This window comes from Carcharodon carcharias, chromosome 11 (genome assembly GCF_017639515.1).
Source record: "Carcharodon carcharias isolate sCarCar2 chromosome 11, sCarCar2.pri, whole genome shotgun sequence".
Classification (NCBI taxonomy): domain Eukaryota; kingdom Metazoa; phylum Chordata; class Chondrichthyes; order Lamniformes; family Lamnidae; genus Carcharodon; species Carcharodon carcharias.
This window is the reverse complement of record NC_054477.1, coordinates 160,067,587-160,083,928: the sequence shown is the minus strand read 5'-3', so window position 1 is coordinate 160,083,928 and position 16,342 is coordinate 160,067,587. Positions and strand designations below refer to the sequence as shown.

The 16,342-nt window shown below is 44.9% G+C and overlaps 1 protein-coding gene across 2 annotated transcripts in view; it reads left to right on the top strand.

Moving 5' to 3' along the window:
* Nucleotides 1–7,397: 7,397 nt before the first annotated feature.
* The window catches only part of dock9b (dedicator of cytokinesis 9b), a 298,109-nt gene continuing 289,164 nt past the window's right edge, over nucleotides 7,398–16,342 (top strand). For both annotated transcript variants that reach the window (XM_041198638.1, XM_041198635.1), the window contains exon 1: nucleotides 7,398–7,680. In XM_041198638.1, the coding sequence (XP_041054572.1) occupies nucleotides 7,576–7,680 (105 nt within the window). In that variant the 5' untranslated portion in view covers nucleotides 7,398–7,575. The remainder of the gene's footprint in view (nucleotides 7,681–16,342) is intronic.

Here is a 16,342-nt window from a genome sequence, read left to right as displayed (position 1 = left end):
CTCAACAAACATTCCTGAAACAGCTTAAGTGGTCATTATCACATTGCTGTTTTTGGGAGCTTGCTGTGCGCAAATTGGCTGCCACATTTCCTACATTATGACAGTGACTACACTTCAAAAGAAGTTAATTGGATATAAAGTGCTTTGGGAGCATCCTGAGGTTAGGAAAGGTGCTATATGAATCCAATTTAAACAGGACCTTAGAGCATTTTTTTATTCTTTCACGGAATGTGGGCATCGCTGGCTAGGGCAGCATTTTTATTGCCCATCCCTAATTGCCCTTGGAACCACCGCAGTCCATGTTGTGTGAGTACACCCACAATGCTGTTCAGGAGGGAGTTCCAGGTTTTGACCCAGCGACAGTGAAGGAACGGCAATATATTTCCAAGTCAGGTTGGTGAGTGGCTTGGAGGGGAACTTCCAGGTGGTGCTGTTCCATGTGTCATAAAAACATAAGAACATAAGAAATAGGAGCAGGACTAGGTCATTTGGCCCTCAATCCTGCCTCACCATTCAACAAGATCATGGCTGATCTGCCCAAGGCCTTAATTCCTCTTTCGTGCCAGCTCCTCATAGCCCCCAACTCCCTGATAGTTCAAAAATCTATCTACCTATCTATCTATCTTTAAATACTTTCAGTGATCTAGCCTCCACAATTCTCTGGGGGGGGGGGGTAGAGAATTCCAGAGGTTCAATACTCTCCGAGAGAAGAAATTCCTTCACATCTCAGTTTTAAATGAGTATCCCCTTATTCTGTAACTATGCCCCCAGTTCAAGATTCCCCCACTATGGAAACATCTACTCAACATCTACCCTGCCAAGCCCCCTCAGAATCTTGTACGTTTCGATAAGATCACCTCTCATTCTTCGAAACTCTAATGAATAAAGGCTGAACATATTTAGCCATCCTTGATAAGCCAACACTTTCATCCCAGGAATCAGGCTAATGAATCTCTTCTGAACTGCCTCAAATGTAAGTATATCCTTTCTTAAATATGAGGACCAAAAGGGTACACCTTAGTCCAGATGAAGCCTCACTAACACCCTGTACAGTTGTAACGTTCCATTTGCCTTCTTAATTACTTGCTGTACCTGCATGCTAACTTTTTGTGTTTCATGCACAAGAACACCCAGATTCCTCTATGCTGCACTTTTATGGTGTCTCTCTCCATTTAAACAATAGTCTGCTTTTGATTCTGCCTACCAAAGTGGATGACTTCACATTTTCCTACATTAAACTCCATCTGCCAAGTTTTTGCCCACTCACTCCACCTATTTATATTCCCTTGCAGATTCCTTATGTCCTCATTACAACATGCCCTCCCACCTATTTTTGCATCATCAATAAATTTGGATACATTACATTCTGCTCCCACCTCCAAGTCATTAATATAGATAGTAAATAATTGAGGCCATTGGACTGATCCTTGTGGCACTCCACTAGTTACGTCTTTCCAACCTGAAAAAGACCCATTAATCCTAACTCTCTGCCTTCTGTGTGTTAACCAATCCCCAATCCATGCTAATACTGGCTGAATTTTTCCAGCAATTTTTGTTTTTGTTTCAGATTTCCAGCATCTGCAGTATTTTGCCTTTATCTTAGGGATTATTGCAAGACTAGGTGATAATAAATGGGGTTCATGGAGATGCTAAACCTATTCCATTGTGGAAGGTCAATTTAAAGAGTAAGTGGAAATAGATAAGGTGATTGTTGGAGTAGTGGAAAAATTGCCCACTGGAGGGGCTCAATTTATTTTCAGTAATGATATAGCTGGGTCCCAGATGTGAGTGATACCTATGGTAGTTGAGCAGCTTGTGGAAGTGTTTTCAATGGAGGGGTTGCAGAAAGAGTATCCTGTATTGTTTTCAGATTGTATGGTCAAAAGATCACAGGCTCTTTGGTTGAAACAAGAAGAACAGGAAGTTCAAAGGCAGAGAGAAGGTGTGGAAATCCAATTAGTTGACACTGTGTTTGATAAGATTGCTCAGAAAGACAGAGTGGCAGACAATGCAACTGAAGTATCTAACTCAAGGCAGTTAGTGGAGTTAAAGAAAAAGGATTTGCAAATAAGACAGTTATATCAGACAGCTTACTCAGAAACAGAGGCAAAATGTGTTCCAGAATGTTAATACCTTAAGAGTAATGTTTTAATGAGAAAATGGAAGCCTTATCATATTTCAGCAAATGAAAGCTGGAGGGAGGTGCATTGATTGTAATACCATTTGGATAAAAAAATGAGATTTTGAAGGTAGCTCATGAAATTCCAATGGGGTACCTTTAGGAATTAGAAAGGCACAGGCAAAAATACAGAAACATCTTTATTAACCTGGATTGCGTTGGGATGTCGTCACATTCTGTAGAACATGTCACACATGTCAGGTGATAGGGAAATCACAAGCAGTGATTAAGCTGGCACCTTAATTCCAATTCCAGCAATTGGAGAGCCTTTTACTAGGGTCATGATGGATTGTGCAGGACCCCTCCCTAAGACTAAATGTGGAAATCAGTATTTAGTGACAATAATGGATGTGCCTACCAGGTTTCCTGAAGCAATACCTTTGAGAAATATTACAACAAAGAAAATTGTGGAAGAATTTACTAAATTTTTCACAAGATATGGTTTACTTAAAGAAATACAATCAGATTAGAGGTCAAATATCGTGTCACAGCTGTTTAAGAAAGTAATGAATAGTTTGGGAATAAAACAGTTTAAGTCATCCTGAGTCACAAGGGGCTTTAAAAACTAGGATGAGGGTGTATAGTCAGGATTGGGGTAGAGGAATTCCAATCTTGTTATTAGGAATGCTTCTAAACTGGTTTTAGTTGTTTTGAATTAGTTTATGGTCATGAGGTGAGAGGACCACTGAAATTGATTCATGAGAAATTGGTGGATCAAAATTCAGAAACTACTCTCCTGTATCAAGCTTCAGAGGAAGATTGGACAGTACATGTGAGTTGTTTGGGAAACATTCAAAGATATCACAGAAGGTGATGAAAGTGAACGCAGACAGGAAAGCTACAGCTTGTAGTTTTGTTGTTGGGGAGAAAGTGCTAGTTCTGTTCCCAGTACTGGGTGATTCATTAAAGGCAAGGTTTAGTGGGCCTAACAAGATTGAAATGAAACTGAGTGAAATAAATTGTTTAATAAATACTCCAGATGGAAGAAAGACGCAGAGGGCGTGTCCTGTAAATATGCTTAAAAGATACTTTGACAGGGAAGAGGACCAAAAGGAAGTGTTACTGGTGGTAGATAATGAGAAAAAGGTAGAAATGCAGGATTCTGAAAAATTGATTTTCCTCTAATCAAATTGGATAATGAGGGGGTACTTGAAAATTTAAATGTGATATTGAGTTACCCTCCAGCCAAGTGTCAAAGTGATTTGGAGAAACTACTGTGGTCACACAAAGATATTTGTGGGAATAAGCTGGGAAGGCCAAATTTAGCTATAAATGATGTATGAGTAGAAGTTTCAACATCAATAAGGCAACATCTTTATAGATTAAATCCACAAAGTTATCACAAGTACAGAAAGAAATTGAATTAATGCTTCAAAATGATATCATTGATTCCAGTTGCAGTAACTGGAGTTCACCTATTGTGCTGGCACTGAAACTGGATGGAACACAAAGACTGTGTGTGGACTATCAAAAGGTGAATGCAGTGACAAAAGTGGATTCATGTCCTATACCAGGGTTATAGATTGTATTGAGAAAGTGGGACAATCGAAACTTATCACAAAGATTGACTTGCTAAGAGGATATTGGCAAGTACCGTTATCGGAGAGAGCAAGGGAGATATTGGCTTTTGTGATGCCAGATTGACTATATCAGTTTAAAATCATGCCATTTGGTGTGAAAAATGCACCTGTAACATTTCAAAGGCTGACAAAGAAAGTAATTTAGGTCTGGGCAATTGTACTGTATATAATGACAACTTGTTAGTTTCCAGTCAGATGTGGGAGGAGCATTTACAACACCTGGAAGAATGATTTAATCAATTCAAGAAGCTAATTTGGTGGTGAACTTGGCTAAAAGTGAATTTGTAAAAGCGCAAGTTATGTATCTAGGCCATACAATTAGACATGGTAAGGTGGCTCCAAGAGATGTGAAGGTCAAGGCTATTGTGGATTTCCCAGTGCCTACAACAAAATGAGTAGTTTTGAGATTTTTGGGCATGAATGGGTTTTATCGGAAATTTGTACCAAATTTTAGCCAAGTGGTTGCTTCACTGACTGAACTATTAAAAAAGAACAAGGAGTTTCAATGGACACTGGAGTGTCAGAAGGCATTTGACAGTGTGAAAACTGTATTAACTACACCACCTGTTTTGGCAGCACCAAATTATGCCAAGCAATTTAAGTTGGCCATTGATGCAAATGATATAGGCACTGGGGCTGTACTGTTACAAGAAAATGACACTGGAATTGGAAAACCCGTAGGATATTTTTCACACAAGTTGAATGTACAACAAAGAAGCTATTCAATGATTGAAAAGGAGTTGGTGTTAGCATTGCAGCATTTTGAAATTTACACTGCCAACAATTCATCAGAAACAATTGTTTATACAGACCACAATCGTTAAAGGTTTCTGGACAAATTTTGAGGCAGAAGTGCAAGGCTATTAAGATGGAGCTAATTGCTGCAACAGTTTAATCTACAGATTGTACATGTGGTGGGATGGGAAAATCTGATTGCAGATGCATTGTCCAGAATTTGAAGCTGACAGGGAAAATTGGACAGTTAAAACCAGGACATTGGACTGGAATGATTTCTGGTGCTATCAAGGAATTGTATATATATTGTTATATTAATGCAATCACATAGTAAGGTAATAGTGTAATAAGTATAGGAGGCAATATAAGATGGGTTCAGAAAATGAAGCCGTCTTTTTAAATTATGACAGTTCATTTTTTAATAAGGAGGGGGATGTCAGGAAGGTATAATAATTTTCATATTGTTATTGGGATTTATTGTGAAGTAGAGTAAAGTGGTATCTATGTCAGTATGTTTGTGTGTGTGGGACTTAATTAAATTAAAGGCAGCTGATCTGAAGCCTTTGATGTAACAGAAGATATACTAGGTTTGAAATGTTAAGTGGGTAAACATAGGTGTAAAGGGAACAGTTGCATTTTTAAATAAACCAGACTAGATTGAAATAAAAAGAGAGGGGGTGAAATGTTTCACCCAGCTATGAGAAGTTAAGAAACTTCCCAAAGATTACTGGTAAAATTGGCACTATCATAGATTTTATTATTAGAGAGGAAAAGTACAAAGATATAGTGAAACAATGGGAATTTGCATTCAAAGGGGAAAATATGTATAAAGGAGTGAAGATTTTGTGTAAGGGCAGGTATTCTAAAATCTAACATAGGTGTGAAAAGCCTCCAGCATCTAAGCCTCAAGCTGCTGTCTACAGGGAACTGAAGCTGAGAAAAACTAACTTTGAATTTGACTGTTCAGGGTATTATGTCACTTTGCCTGGGTCTTTTAAAATCTCACTGTTGCCTTAACAGAGGTGTAACTGGGTTTAGATTAATTCGGGGGTTTAGAAGTTATTGTAGTATTAATTTGCAGATCTATGTATGTGCTTAAAATCATTTCTTCTATTAATAAAGGTTTAATTTAGTTTTGTAAGAAACTTATAAGACTTGGTGGCTTCTTTTACTGAATTCAAAGACTCGCATCTCGAAATAAGTACAAATTGCAAATAGTTGTGGCAGCTGCTTCAACTTTCCCTCTGGGGTTTGGGCAGCTCAGCATTTACCATCCGCTTGCTATAACATTAAACTAATTTACTCCAGAACAGGCATTGAAACTGGGGCCTTCTGAGTTTGTATTACTCCTTCAACTTTTACATTTGTGTCAGTGAGTTGTGAATTGTTCAAACCTTAACCCCAGGACCTGAGCAGGTCAAGTAAAGCTGATGATTTGGTGCAATACCTAGTGATTGTCAGAAGTGCTGTCCCTCAGGCATGACATTAGGTTGGGGCTCTGACTGCATGGCACGGTAGTTCAGATGGTTGCTAAACATCCCGTGGCACTCTTCAAAGAACAACAGTGGCTTCCTCAAGGTATCCTGATCAATGGTTTCTCAAAAAAACTCACAGCGACCATGTCGTTCCTCATATTGCTATTTGCTGGATCTTGCTGTGCTTAAAATAACCACAATATTATTCTCAATAATCACTGCACTTCAAAGTAGTTCATTGTATGTGAGTCCCCTCAACAGACATGATGTTGATGAGTGTATTTAATGCTGTTTATAAGCACGTGCCACCCTTGGCTTCATTAAAAATGACGGAGGGTGTAAATGCAAGGAAGATATGTCCAACATTTATAAATTGCGTTTTTGGCCTCAGTTAGAGTTTTGTGTCCAGTTCTAGGAACCACACTTCAAGAAGGACATCCAGGCCTTAGAGAGGGAGCAGAGGAGATTTACTGGAATGGTTCCAAAGACGAGGGACTTCAGTTAATGTGGAGAGACTGGAGAGGCTGGGATTGTTCTCCTTAGAGCAGAGAAGGTTAAGGGGAGATTTGACAGAGGTTTTCAAACTCACAAAGGGTTGTAATGGAGTAAATAAGGAGAAACTGTTTCCAGGGGGAGGAGGGTGGGTAAACAGAGGACACAGATTGAAGATAATTGTCAATAGCAGGAGAGGGGGGAGATGAGGTTCATTTTAATTTTTGCAGTGAGTTCTGATCTGGAAGGCACTGCTTGAAAGAGCAGTGGGATCAGATTCAATAAAAAATGTCAGAAGGGGAATTGGATATAAACTTGAAGGGTGTGTGTGTGTGTGTGCGCGTGGGGGTGGGGGGGGGGGGAGTGGGGGGTGCGGATTGGCAGGGCTACGGGGAAAGAGCGGGGGCTGGTGGTGGTGTATGTGACTAACTGCGCAGCTCTATCAAAGACCCTGGCACAAGCGCGATGGGCCGAACGAGCTGTGCTGTAGGATTGAATGAAATTTAAACGCGAGTCTGTTCCGAACGAACTCAGCAGGGACCATGGATAGCAGACAGCTGCGGCAGAGTTGAGCATGTGTGCAGAAAGAGAGTTAGTTGGGCATGTTGCTTTACAAGATGTGTCGGTGACATTTTTTTTTTGCATAACTTTGAAATGAAGAGATTTGTGGAGAGACGGTATTTCCAATTTCACCTGGAGCACAGGCAAGTGAATGGTGAGAGAGGGCAGTAGAGATTACTCAGCAATCTCTCCCTCCTATTGAATTCTCAGCCTCTCCTCTGTTGGGAGGAGGGTAAGACTACACAAGAAACACTGGGAGAGATTTTTTGTTGTGTGTGTCCTGTCCTGTCAAAGAAAATTGAAGCGTTCTCATTGCACCGAGGACATTCTACCCCCACCCCCCCCCCCCCCCCCCCACCTCCCTCCCAAAACCAACTCAGAGGCAGCCAAGGGAAGGTAGCGCAGTGGATTTGAAGAGCAGGAGCAGGAATTGGGTCGAGGAGGATGTGAGCCTTTGCCGGCGGTGTCGAGGAAGCTGGGAGGAGAAGGTGGACAGTCTGGAGGCCGAGCCTGACCCTCTGGGGTGAAGGGGGGCTGGGAGAGTCCCTGGCAAATGGCTCAGGAAACGCGGAGGTTCACCAGGGCTTTGAGCAAACCCGGCACCGCAGCCGAGCTCCGGCAGAGCGTCTCCGAGGTGGTCCGGACCTCGGTCTTTGTGGTGAGTCCGCTCCCGCTGCTGGTCCCCGGAGAGAGGAGAGAGCATCCCCCCCCCCCCCCTCCTCCTCCTCCTCCACCTCAACCCCACCCCGCAAACACCCCCCCCCCCACCCCCCAACCTTCCTGTTTCCATTTCATTGTCACTGCTCGGGGCCTGGTGACAGTGTCGCTGCCGGTCAGTGCAACCTCGTCACTGGCAAGAGATACAGAGACTCAGAGGGATGGATGCTTTTCACACGCCACTGCCGGAGAGAGGCAGCGTACAAGTGGCTGTGTGTGTGTGTGTGTGTCTGCTTTTCAGTGGCTGTGTCTGCGTTTGTCAGGGTCTGTGTGTGTGTGTCTGCGTTTCAGTGGCTGTGTGTGTGTGTGTCTGCGTTTGTCAGGGTTTGTGTGTGTCTGCATTTGTCAGGGTTTGTGTGTGTGTGTCTGCATTTGTCAGGGTTTGTGTGTGTGTGTCTGCATTTGTCAGGGTTTGTGTGTGTCTGCATTTGTCAGGGTTTGTGTGTGTCTGCATTTGTCAGGGTCTGTGTGTGTGTGTCTGCATTTGTCAAGGTCTGTGTGTGTGTGTCTGCGTTTGTCAGGGTCTGTGTGTGTGTGTCTGCGTTTGTCGGGGTCTGTGTGTGTGTGTGTGCGTTTGTCGGGGTCTGTGTGTGTGTGTCTGCGTTTGTCGGGGTCTGTGTGTGTGTGTCTGCATTTGTCAGGGTCTTTGTGTGTGTCTGCATTTGTCAGGGTCTTTGTGTGTGTCTGCATTTGTCAGGGTCTGTGTGTGTGTCTGCATTTGTCAGGGTTTATGTGTGTCTGCATTTGTCAGGGTTTATGTGTGTCTGCATTTGTCAGGGTCTGTGTGTCTGCGTTATCAGGGGGGTGTGTTTGTGTTATCAGGGGGTGCGTGTGTCTGCGATATCGGGGGGGTGCGTGTGTCTGTGATATCGGGGGGGGTGCGTGTGTCTGTGATATCGGGGGGGGTGCGTGTGTCTGCGATATCAGGGGGGTGCGTGTGTCTGCAATATCGGGGGGGTGCGTGTGTCTGCAATATCGGGGGGGTGCGTGTGTCTGCAATATCGGGGGGGTGCGTGTGTCTGCGATATCGGGGGGGTGCGTGTGTCTGCGATATCGGGGGGGTGCGTGTGTCTGCGATATCGGGGGGTGCGTGTGTCTGCGATATCGGGGGGGTACGTGTGTCTGCGTTATCGGGGTGGTGCGTGTGTCTGCGTTGTCGGAGGGGTGCGTGTGTCTGCGTTGTCGGAGGGGTGCGTGTATCTGCGTTATCAGGGGTTGTGTGTGTGTGTCTGCATTATCAGGGGTTGTGTGTGTGTCTTTTTTCGGGGGGTGTGTGTGTGTCTGCGTTAATGGGGGGGATGTATGTGTGTGTGTCTGCATTATCGGGGAGATGTGTGTGTGTCTGCATTATCGGGCGTGTGTGTGTGTGTCTGCGTTATCATGGGGCGGTGTGTGTGTGTCTTTGTTATCAGACGTGTGTGTGTGTGTGTGTCTGCGCTATCAGGGTGTGTGTGTCTGCGATGTCAGGGGTTGTGTGTGTGTCTGCATTATCAGGGGGTTGTGTGTGTGTCTTTTCTTGGGGGGTGTGTGTGTGTCTGCGTTATCGGAGGTGTGTGTGTGTCTTTTTTTGGGGTGTGTGTGTGTGTCTGTGTTATCGGGGGTGTGTGTGTGTGTCTGTGTTATCGGGGGTGTGTGTGTGTGTCTGTGTTATCGGGGGTGTGTGTGTGTGTCTGCGTTCTCGGGATGTGTGTGTGTGTGTGTGTGTCTGCGTTATCAGGGGGTGGGTGTGTGTGTGTGTGTCTGCGTTCTCGGGATGTGTGTGTGTGTGTGTGTGTCTGCGTTCTCGGGTTGTGTGTGTGTGTGTCTGCGTTCTCGGGTTGTGTGTGTGTGTGTCTGCGTTCTCGGGTTGTGTGTGTGTGTGTCTGCGTTCTCGGGTTGTGTGTGTGTGTGTCTGCGTTCTCGGGTTGTGTGTGTGTGTGTCTGCGTTCTCGGGTTGTGTGTGTGTGTGTCTGCGTTCTCGGGTTGTGTGTGTGTGTGTCTGCGTTCTCGGGTTGTGTGTGTGTGTGTCTGCGTTCTCGGGTTGTGTGTGTGTGTGTCTGCGTTCTCGGGTTGTGTGTGTGTGTGTCTGCGTTCTCGGGTTGTGTGTGTGTGTGTCTGCGTTCTCGGGTTGTGTGTGTGTGTGTCTGCGTTCTCGGGTTGTGTGTGTGTGTGTCTGCGTTCTCGGGTTGTGTGTGTGTGTGTCTGCGTTCTCGGGTTGTGTGTGTGTGTGTCTGCGTTCTCGGGTTGTGTGTGTGTGTGTCTGCGTTCTCGGGTTGTGTGTGTGTGTGTCTGCGTTATCGGGTTGTGTGTATGTGTGTCTGCGTTATCAGGGGGTTGTGTGTGTGTCTGCATTATCGGGGGATGTGTGTGTGTCTGCATTATCGGGGGATGTGTGTGTGTCTGCATTATCGGGGGATGTGTGTGTGTCTGCATTATCGGGGGATGTGTGTGTGTCTGCATTATCGGGGGATGTGTGTGTGTCTGCATTATCGGGGGATGTGTGTGTGTGTCTGCGTTATCGGGGGATGTGTGTGTGTGTCTGCGTTATCGGGGTGTGTGTGTGTCTGCGTTATCGGGGTGTGTGTGTGTCTGCGTTATCGGGGTGTGTGTGTGTGTCTGCGTTATCGGGGTGTGTGTGTGTCTGCGTTATCGGGGTGTGTGTGTGTCTGCGTTATCGGGGTGTGTGTGTCTGCGCTATCAGGGGTGTGTGTGTCTGCGATGTCAGGGGTTGTGTGTGTGTCTGCATTATCAGGGGGTTGTGTGTCTTTTTTTGGGGTGTGTGTGTCTGCGTTATCGGGGGGGTGTGTGTGTGTGTCTGCGTTATCGGGGGTGTGTGTGTGTGTGTCTGCGTTCTCGGGATGTGTGTGTGTGTGTCTGCGTTCTCGGGATGTGTGTGTGTGTGTCTGCGTTCTCGGGATGTGTGTGTGTGTGTCTGCGTTCTCGGGATGTGTGTGTGTGTGTCTGCGTTCTCGGGATGTGTGTGTGTGTGTCTGCGTTCTCGGGATGTGTGTGTGTGTCTGCGTTCTCGAGATGTGTGTGTGTGTGTGTGTGTGTCTGCATTATCAGGGGGTGTGTGTGTGTGTGTGTGTCTGCGTTCTCGGGATGTCTGTGTGTGTCTGCGTTCTCGGGATGTCTGTGTGTGTGTCCGCGTTATCGGGTTGTGTGTGTGTGTGTCCGCGTTATCGGGTTGTGTGTGTGTGTGTCCGCGTTATCGGGTTGTGTGTGTGTGTGTCCGCGTTATCGGGTTGTGTGTGTGTGTGTCCGCGTTATCGGGTTGTGTGTGTGTGTGTCCGCGTTATCGGGTTGTGTGTGTGTGTGTCCGCGTTATCGGGTTGTGTGTGTGTGTGTCCGCGTTATCGGGTTGTGTGTGTGTGTGTCCGCGTTATCGGGTTGTGTGTGTGTGTGTCCGCGTTATCGGGTTGTGTGTGTGTGTGTGTCCGCGTTATCGGGTTGTGTGTGTGTGTGTGTCCGCGTTATCGGGTTGTGTGTGTGTGTGTGTCCGCGTTATCGGGTTGTGTGTGTGTGTGTCCGCGTTATCGGGTTGTGTGTGTGTGTGTCCGCGTTATCGGGTTGTGTGTGTGTGTGTCCGCGTTATCGGGTTGTGTGTGTGTGTGTCCGCGTTATCGGGTTGTGTGTGTGTGTGTCCGCGTTATCGGGTTGTGTGTGTGTGTGTCCGCGTTATCGGGTTGTGTGTGTGTGTGTCCGCGTTATCGGGTTGTGTGTGTGTGTGTCCGCGTTATCGGGTTGTGTGTGTGTGTGTCCGCGTTATCGGGTTGTGTGTGTGTGTGTCCGCGTTATCGGGTTGTGTGTGTGTGTGTCCGCGTTATCGGGTTGTGTGTGTGTGTGTCCGCGTTATCGGGTTGTGTGTGTGTGTGTCCGCGTTATCGGGTTGTGTGTGTGTGTGTCCGCGTTATCGGGTTGTGTGTGTGTGTGTCCGCGTTATCGGGTTGTGTGTGTGTGTGTCCGCGTTATCGGGTTGTGTGTGTGTGTGTCCGCGTTATCGGGTTGTGTGTGTGTGTGTCCGCGTTATCGGGTTGTGTGTGTGTGTGTCCGCGTTATCGGGTTGTGTGTGTGTGTGTCCGCGTTATCGGGTTGTGTGTGTGTGTGTCCGCGTTATCGGGTTGTGTGTGTGTGTGTCCGCGTTATCGGGTTGTGTGTGTGTGTGTCTGCGTTATCAGGGGGTTGTATGTGTGTCTTTTTTTTCGGGGTGTGTGTGTGTCTGCGTTATCGGGGGGGATGTGTGTGTGTGTGTCTGCATTATCGGGTGTGTGTCTGTGTGTGTGTGTGTCTGCGTTATCATGGGCGGTGTGTGTGTGTCTGCATTATCGGGGTGTGTGTGTGTGTCTGCGTTATTGAGGGGGTGTGTTTGCGTGTGCCTGCGTTATCAGGAGGGTGTGTGTGCGTGTATCTATGTTATCGGGGGGGGGGGGGGGGGGGCGTTGTGTGTGCATGTGTCTGTGTTATCGGGGGTGCGTGTGTGTGTGCCTGCATTATCGGGGGGGTGTGTGTGCGTGAGAGAGTCGGCGTTATCCGCGGCGCTGTGTGTGTCTGCGTTATCGGTGGGGTGTGTGTGTCTGCGTTATCGGTGGGGTGTGTGTGTCTGCGTTATCGGGGGGAATGTGTGTGTCTGCGTTATCGGGCGGGGGGTGTGTGTGTCTGCTTTATCGGTGTGGTGCGTGTGTGTCTGCGTTATCGGGCGGGTGGTGTGTGTGTCTGGTTTGTCAGGGTCGGTGTGTGTGTCTGTCTGCGTTATCAGGGTCTGTGTGTGTGTATGAGTGTGTCTGTGTGCCTGTGTTTGTCAGGGTCTGTGTGAATGTGTCTCGGTCACTGTCTGGTCTGTGTGTGTGTTTGGGTTTGTTTGTGTGTGTGCCTGGGTGTCTGTGGCTGGGTCGGTGTGTTTTTGTTTGGGTCTGGGTCATTGTTTGTCATATTCTGGATATGTGTCAAGGTCTGTGTGTGTGTGTGTGTGTGTGTGTGTGTGTGTGTGTGTGTGTGTGTGTGTGTGTGTGTGTGTGTGTGTGTGTGTGTGTGTGTGTGTGTGTGTGTGTGTGTGTGTGTCAGGGTCCGAGTCTCTGTGTGTCTGGGGGAGGGGTGTGTGTGTATTTGGATCTGTCTATCTGTGGCGGTGTTTGTCTATGTATATACCTTTGCACATGTATGTATGTGCATATAAACATTACATGTTGTATATTTATGTTTTATTTGTTATATATCACAAACATATGTATTTATTTTTATCATCCATATATCAAAATATAGGTCCATTCTATTCAATCCCCTCACATTGCGAATAAAAGAATGTTGCTGTTATTTGCAAACATAACTAGAAAATATGTTTACAGTCAGCTTCAGGTGTGTTGAAGATTCACACACTGATGAGTATCACATATAGGAGCTGAGTTACAGAAGCACTTTGTATATTTCATTATTTGATATATGTTCCATGTATATTGTGTGTATTAGAAGATTACACAACTGTGTTTGCCAATGGTGAATTACTTTTTTTGGGATTTTGTTAGTTTATGACTATTTTTGTTATCACACTTTTTAAAGTCAGTTTTTGAGTTTTGCAATGTTCTGCATTTGTTTAATTGACTTAAATGAGTGTAAGCAGGAACACTGCACCTCCCTCCCCCTTTTTGTGGTGCTGTTCTAGATTTTATAAAGAATCTTACAGCACAGAAAGAGGACATTTGACCTACTGTGCCTGTGCTGTTTCCTTGAAAGAGCCATCCAATTTGTCCCACTCCCCTGCAACTTTCTCCCCTTTAAATGTTTATCCAAGTTTGCCTTTGAAAGTTACTATTGCCTCACATCCTTTAAAAAGTACCTGGATGAGCACTTGGCACATTATAACATTCAAGGCTATGGGCCAAGTGCTGGTAAATGGGATTAGGTAGGTAGGTCAGGTGTTTCTCACGTGTCAGTGCAGACTCAGTGGGCCGAAGGGCCTCTTCTACACTGTGTGATTCTGTTGGAATCTGCTTCCACCGGCCTTTCAGACAATGCTTTCCAGATAATCATAACTTGCCATGTAAAAAAACATTTTTCTTCAGTTCCTCTTCATAAGAGTCAAGGTGGAGATGCTGTTAAGCCTTTGGTCCCAAGGAAGAATCACAGTGGACTTGAAACGTTAACTCTTTTTCTCCTTCCACTGATGCTACCAGACCTTCATCCAGCACTCTCTGTTTTTAGTTTATGATGCTAAGCCTGTTTGTTTGTGTAGAGTCTTGTAGGCAAAATGGCTTCCTAATTGAGATTTATGTCAGTGATATTTCCTTGACTTGATATTGAACTATTTGTGTAAGTCAGGGTATGCCTCTCAAAGCAAGCAATGCATCTGATAAAATGTGGTTAAGGTGTCCTTAATCCTTTTTCTGGTTACTTGCATTGAAAAGTTGTGTGCTTTGAGTATTTTTAACAATGTATTTGATAGTGTTTGTTAATGTTCTTTCACTTTTCCTTTCCTGCACATTGGCCAGTGACTGCAGAGGTTTGAAGTGTCACACTGTTATCCTGTTTACATTCTGAGTGTCGTGCCTGACAAAATCCACATTAACACCTTTGACTTGAATTTTGGTGTTGGCATGTTGTGTATGAACTAATTTTCTAAAATACTCTATTTTACCAAAGTGTATTTTAAGGATGTTCAATATGCACAACAACTTGCATTAAATAGCACCTTTAAGCACAGAAAAACATCCCGCGGTGTTTCACAAGATTGTTTCCAAACAACATTTAGCCACATAACAAGAAATTAAAATAAATGCTGCAGGTGCTGGAAATCTCAAATAAAGTCAGGAAGTGCCTGAAAAACTCAGCAGGCTTAGCAGCATCTGTGGAGAGAGAAACAGGGCTAATGTTTCGAGTTCAGATTGACTCTCCTTTGGCGAAATTAACTTGGTCAAAGAGGCAGGTTTTAAGGAGCGTTTTAAAATGGGAGAGAGATGGAGAGGTTTTGGGATTGTTGTTTCACTGTCCACAAGTTCTATTTAATACAGAGACAATAACATTTAAACAATTAGTTGCTATGCACTGTGTTTCAGAACTCATTTGAACTCACGTTTCAAGTTTCTACTTGAGATGTTGAAACATAGAAACTGATTACAGATCAGCAATGGCGAGTTCCCAACTTCAGTTGAACAAAATGCTTCTGTGACTCAGCCCCTGGGTGTAATACTGTTCAGTGAGGACTCTTGCATGCTTCTGTAGGTGACTAAATATGTTATCCAGGTATGTTTGCAAATGAGAAATCCTTTTATTCGTTCTGTGAACTTTTTACTACAATACAGGATTGTCCTATGAGGAGAGATTGAGTACAATGAAGCTATGCCTTCTAGAGTTTAGAAGAATGAGAGGTGATCTAATTGAAACTTATAACACTCCTGAGAGGGTTTGACAGGCTAGATGCTGAGAGGCTGTTTCCCCCCCCCCCCCCCCCCCCCCCCCCCCTACTCCCTGGCTGGAGAGTCTAGACAAGGGGTCACAGTCTCAAGATAAGGGGGCTGGCCATTTAGGACTGATGTGAAGAAAGATTTCTTCACTGAGAAGGTTGTGAATCTTTGGAGTTCTGTACACCAGAGAGCTGTGGACACTCAGACATTGAGTATTCTAGACTGAGAGAGAGAGATTTTGGACACTAAGAATCAGGTGGGCAAGTGAAGATCTTGTTGAATTACAGGGCAGACTTGAGGGGCCTATGGCCTATTCCTTCTGTTTCATGTGTTCTTAATTGTCTATAGTAAATAGTCCAATTACTTCTAGAATTATACAGCATAGAAGGAGGCCGGTCAGCCCTTCATTCCTGAATATCCAATGAGTTCCACACCCTCTGCCCTTTCCCCATAGATTCTGCAATTTTTTTTCTTTTCAGGTATTTATCCAATTCCCTTTTGAATCTGCTTCCACCGCCCTTTCAGGCAGTGCTTTCCAGATCGCGGCAACTCGCTGCACGAAAAGAATTCTCCTCCTCTCCCCCCTCTGGTTCTTCACCATTTAGTTTAAACCCCGTCCCCTCTGGTTCACAACCCTCCTGCCAGTGGAAACAGCTTTTCCTTTAAGGACAGTATTTTGTATTTGGGAAGTTGCTTGCAATATTGCAGCCTTCATTTGCATTTAAATTTACACGAAGAAAATTGAACTGATTGTTCCCTGCGCTTCTACTTGAACTGATTCACGCCTGCTTAACATATTTTAAATTTGGATCCAATGTGCATGTTAAAAGTTTTGAAAATAATTAAATGTTTATTGCGCCACTCCTTCATTTATTAGTCACAATATTCCGAAACATGCAGCCAGCAATTGAGCTAGTTTGTACCCTAATTCAAAACAAGTAAAAATCCAGCAATGAATTAAAATAAGCAGTGAGAATCAATTAATGAAAAATATGTAAAGAATGGAAGAGGCAGTATTGCAAGTGATATTGGTAAAGAATGTGACATGGATCTTAGGTTTGCAAGCCGTACAAAATTCAACATTCCCTACCATTGTGGACCATGATATTTGGTGAGGTAATTATAAATATGTGCCCCCGGTGTTTGTAAAGAACTGTGGATTTTTACGTTGTATGTTTGGAGCAAGTTTACTGGAGCGATGATTATCATGCTGTTTATTTTGAACTGACA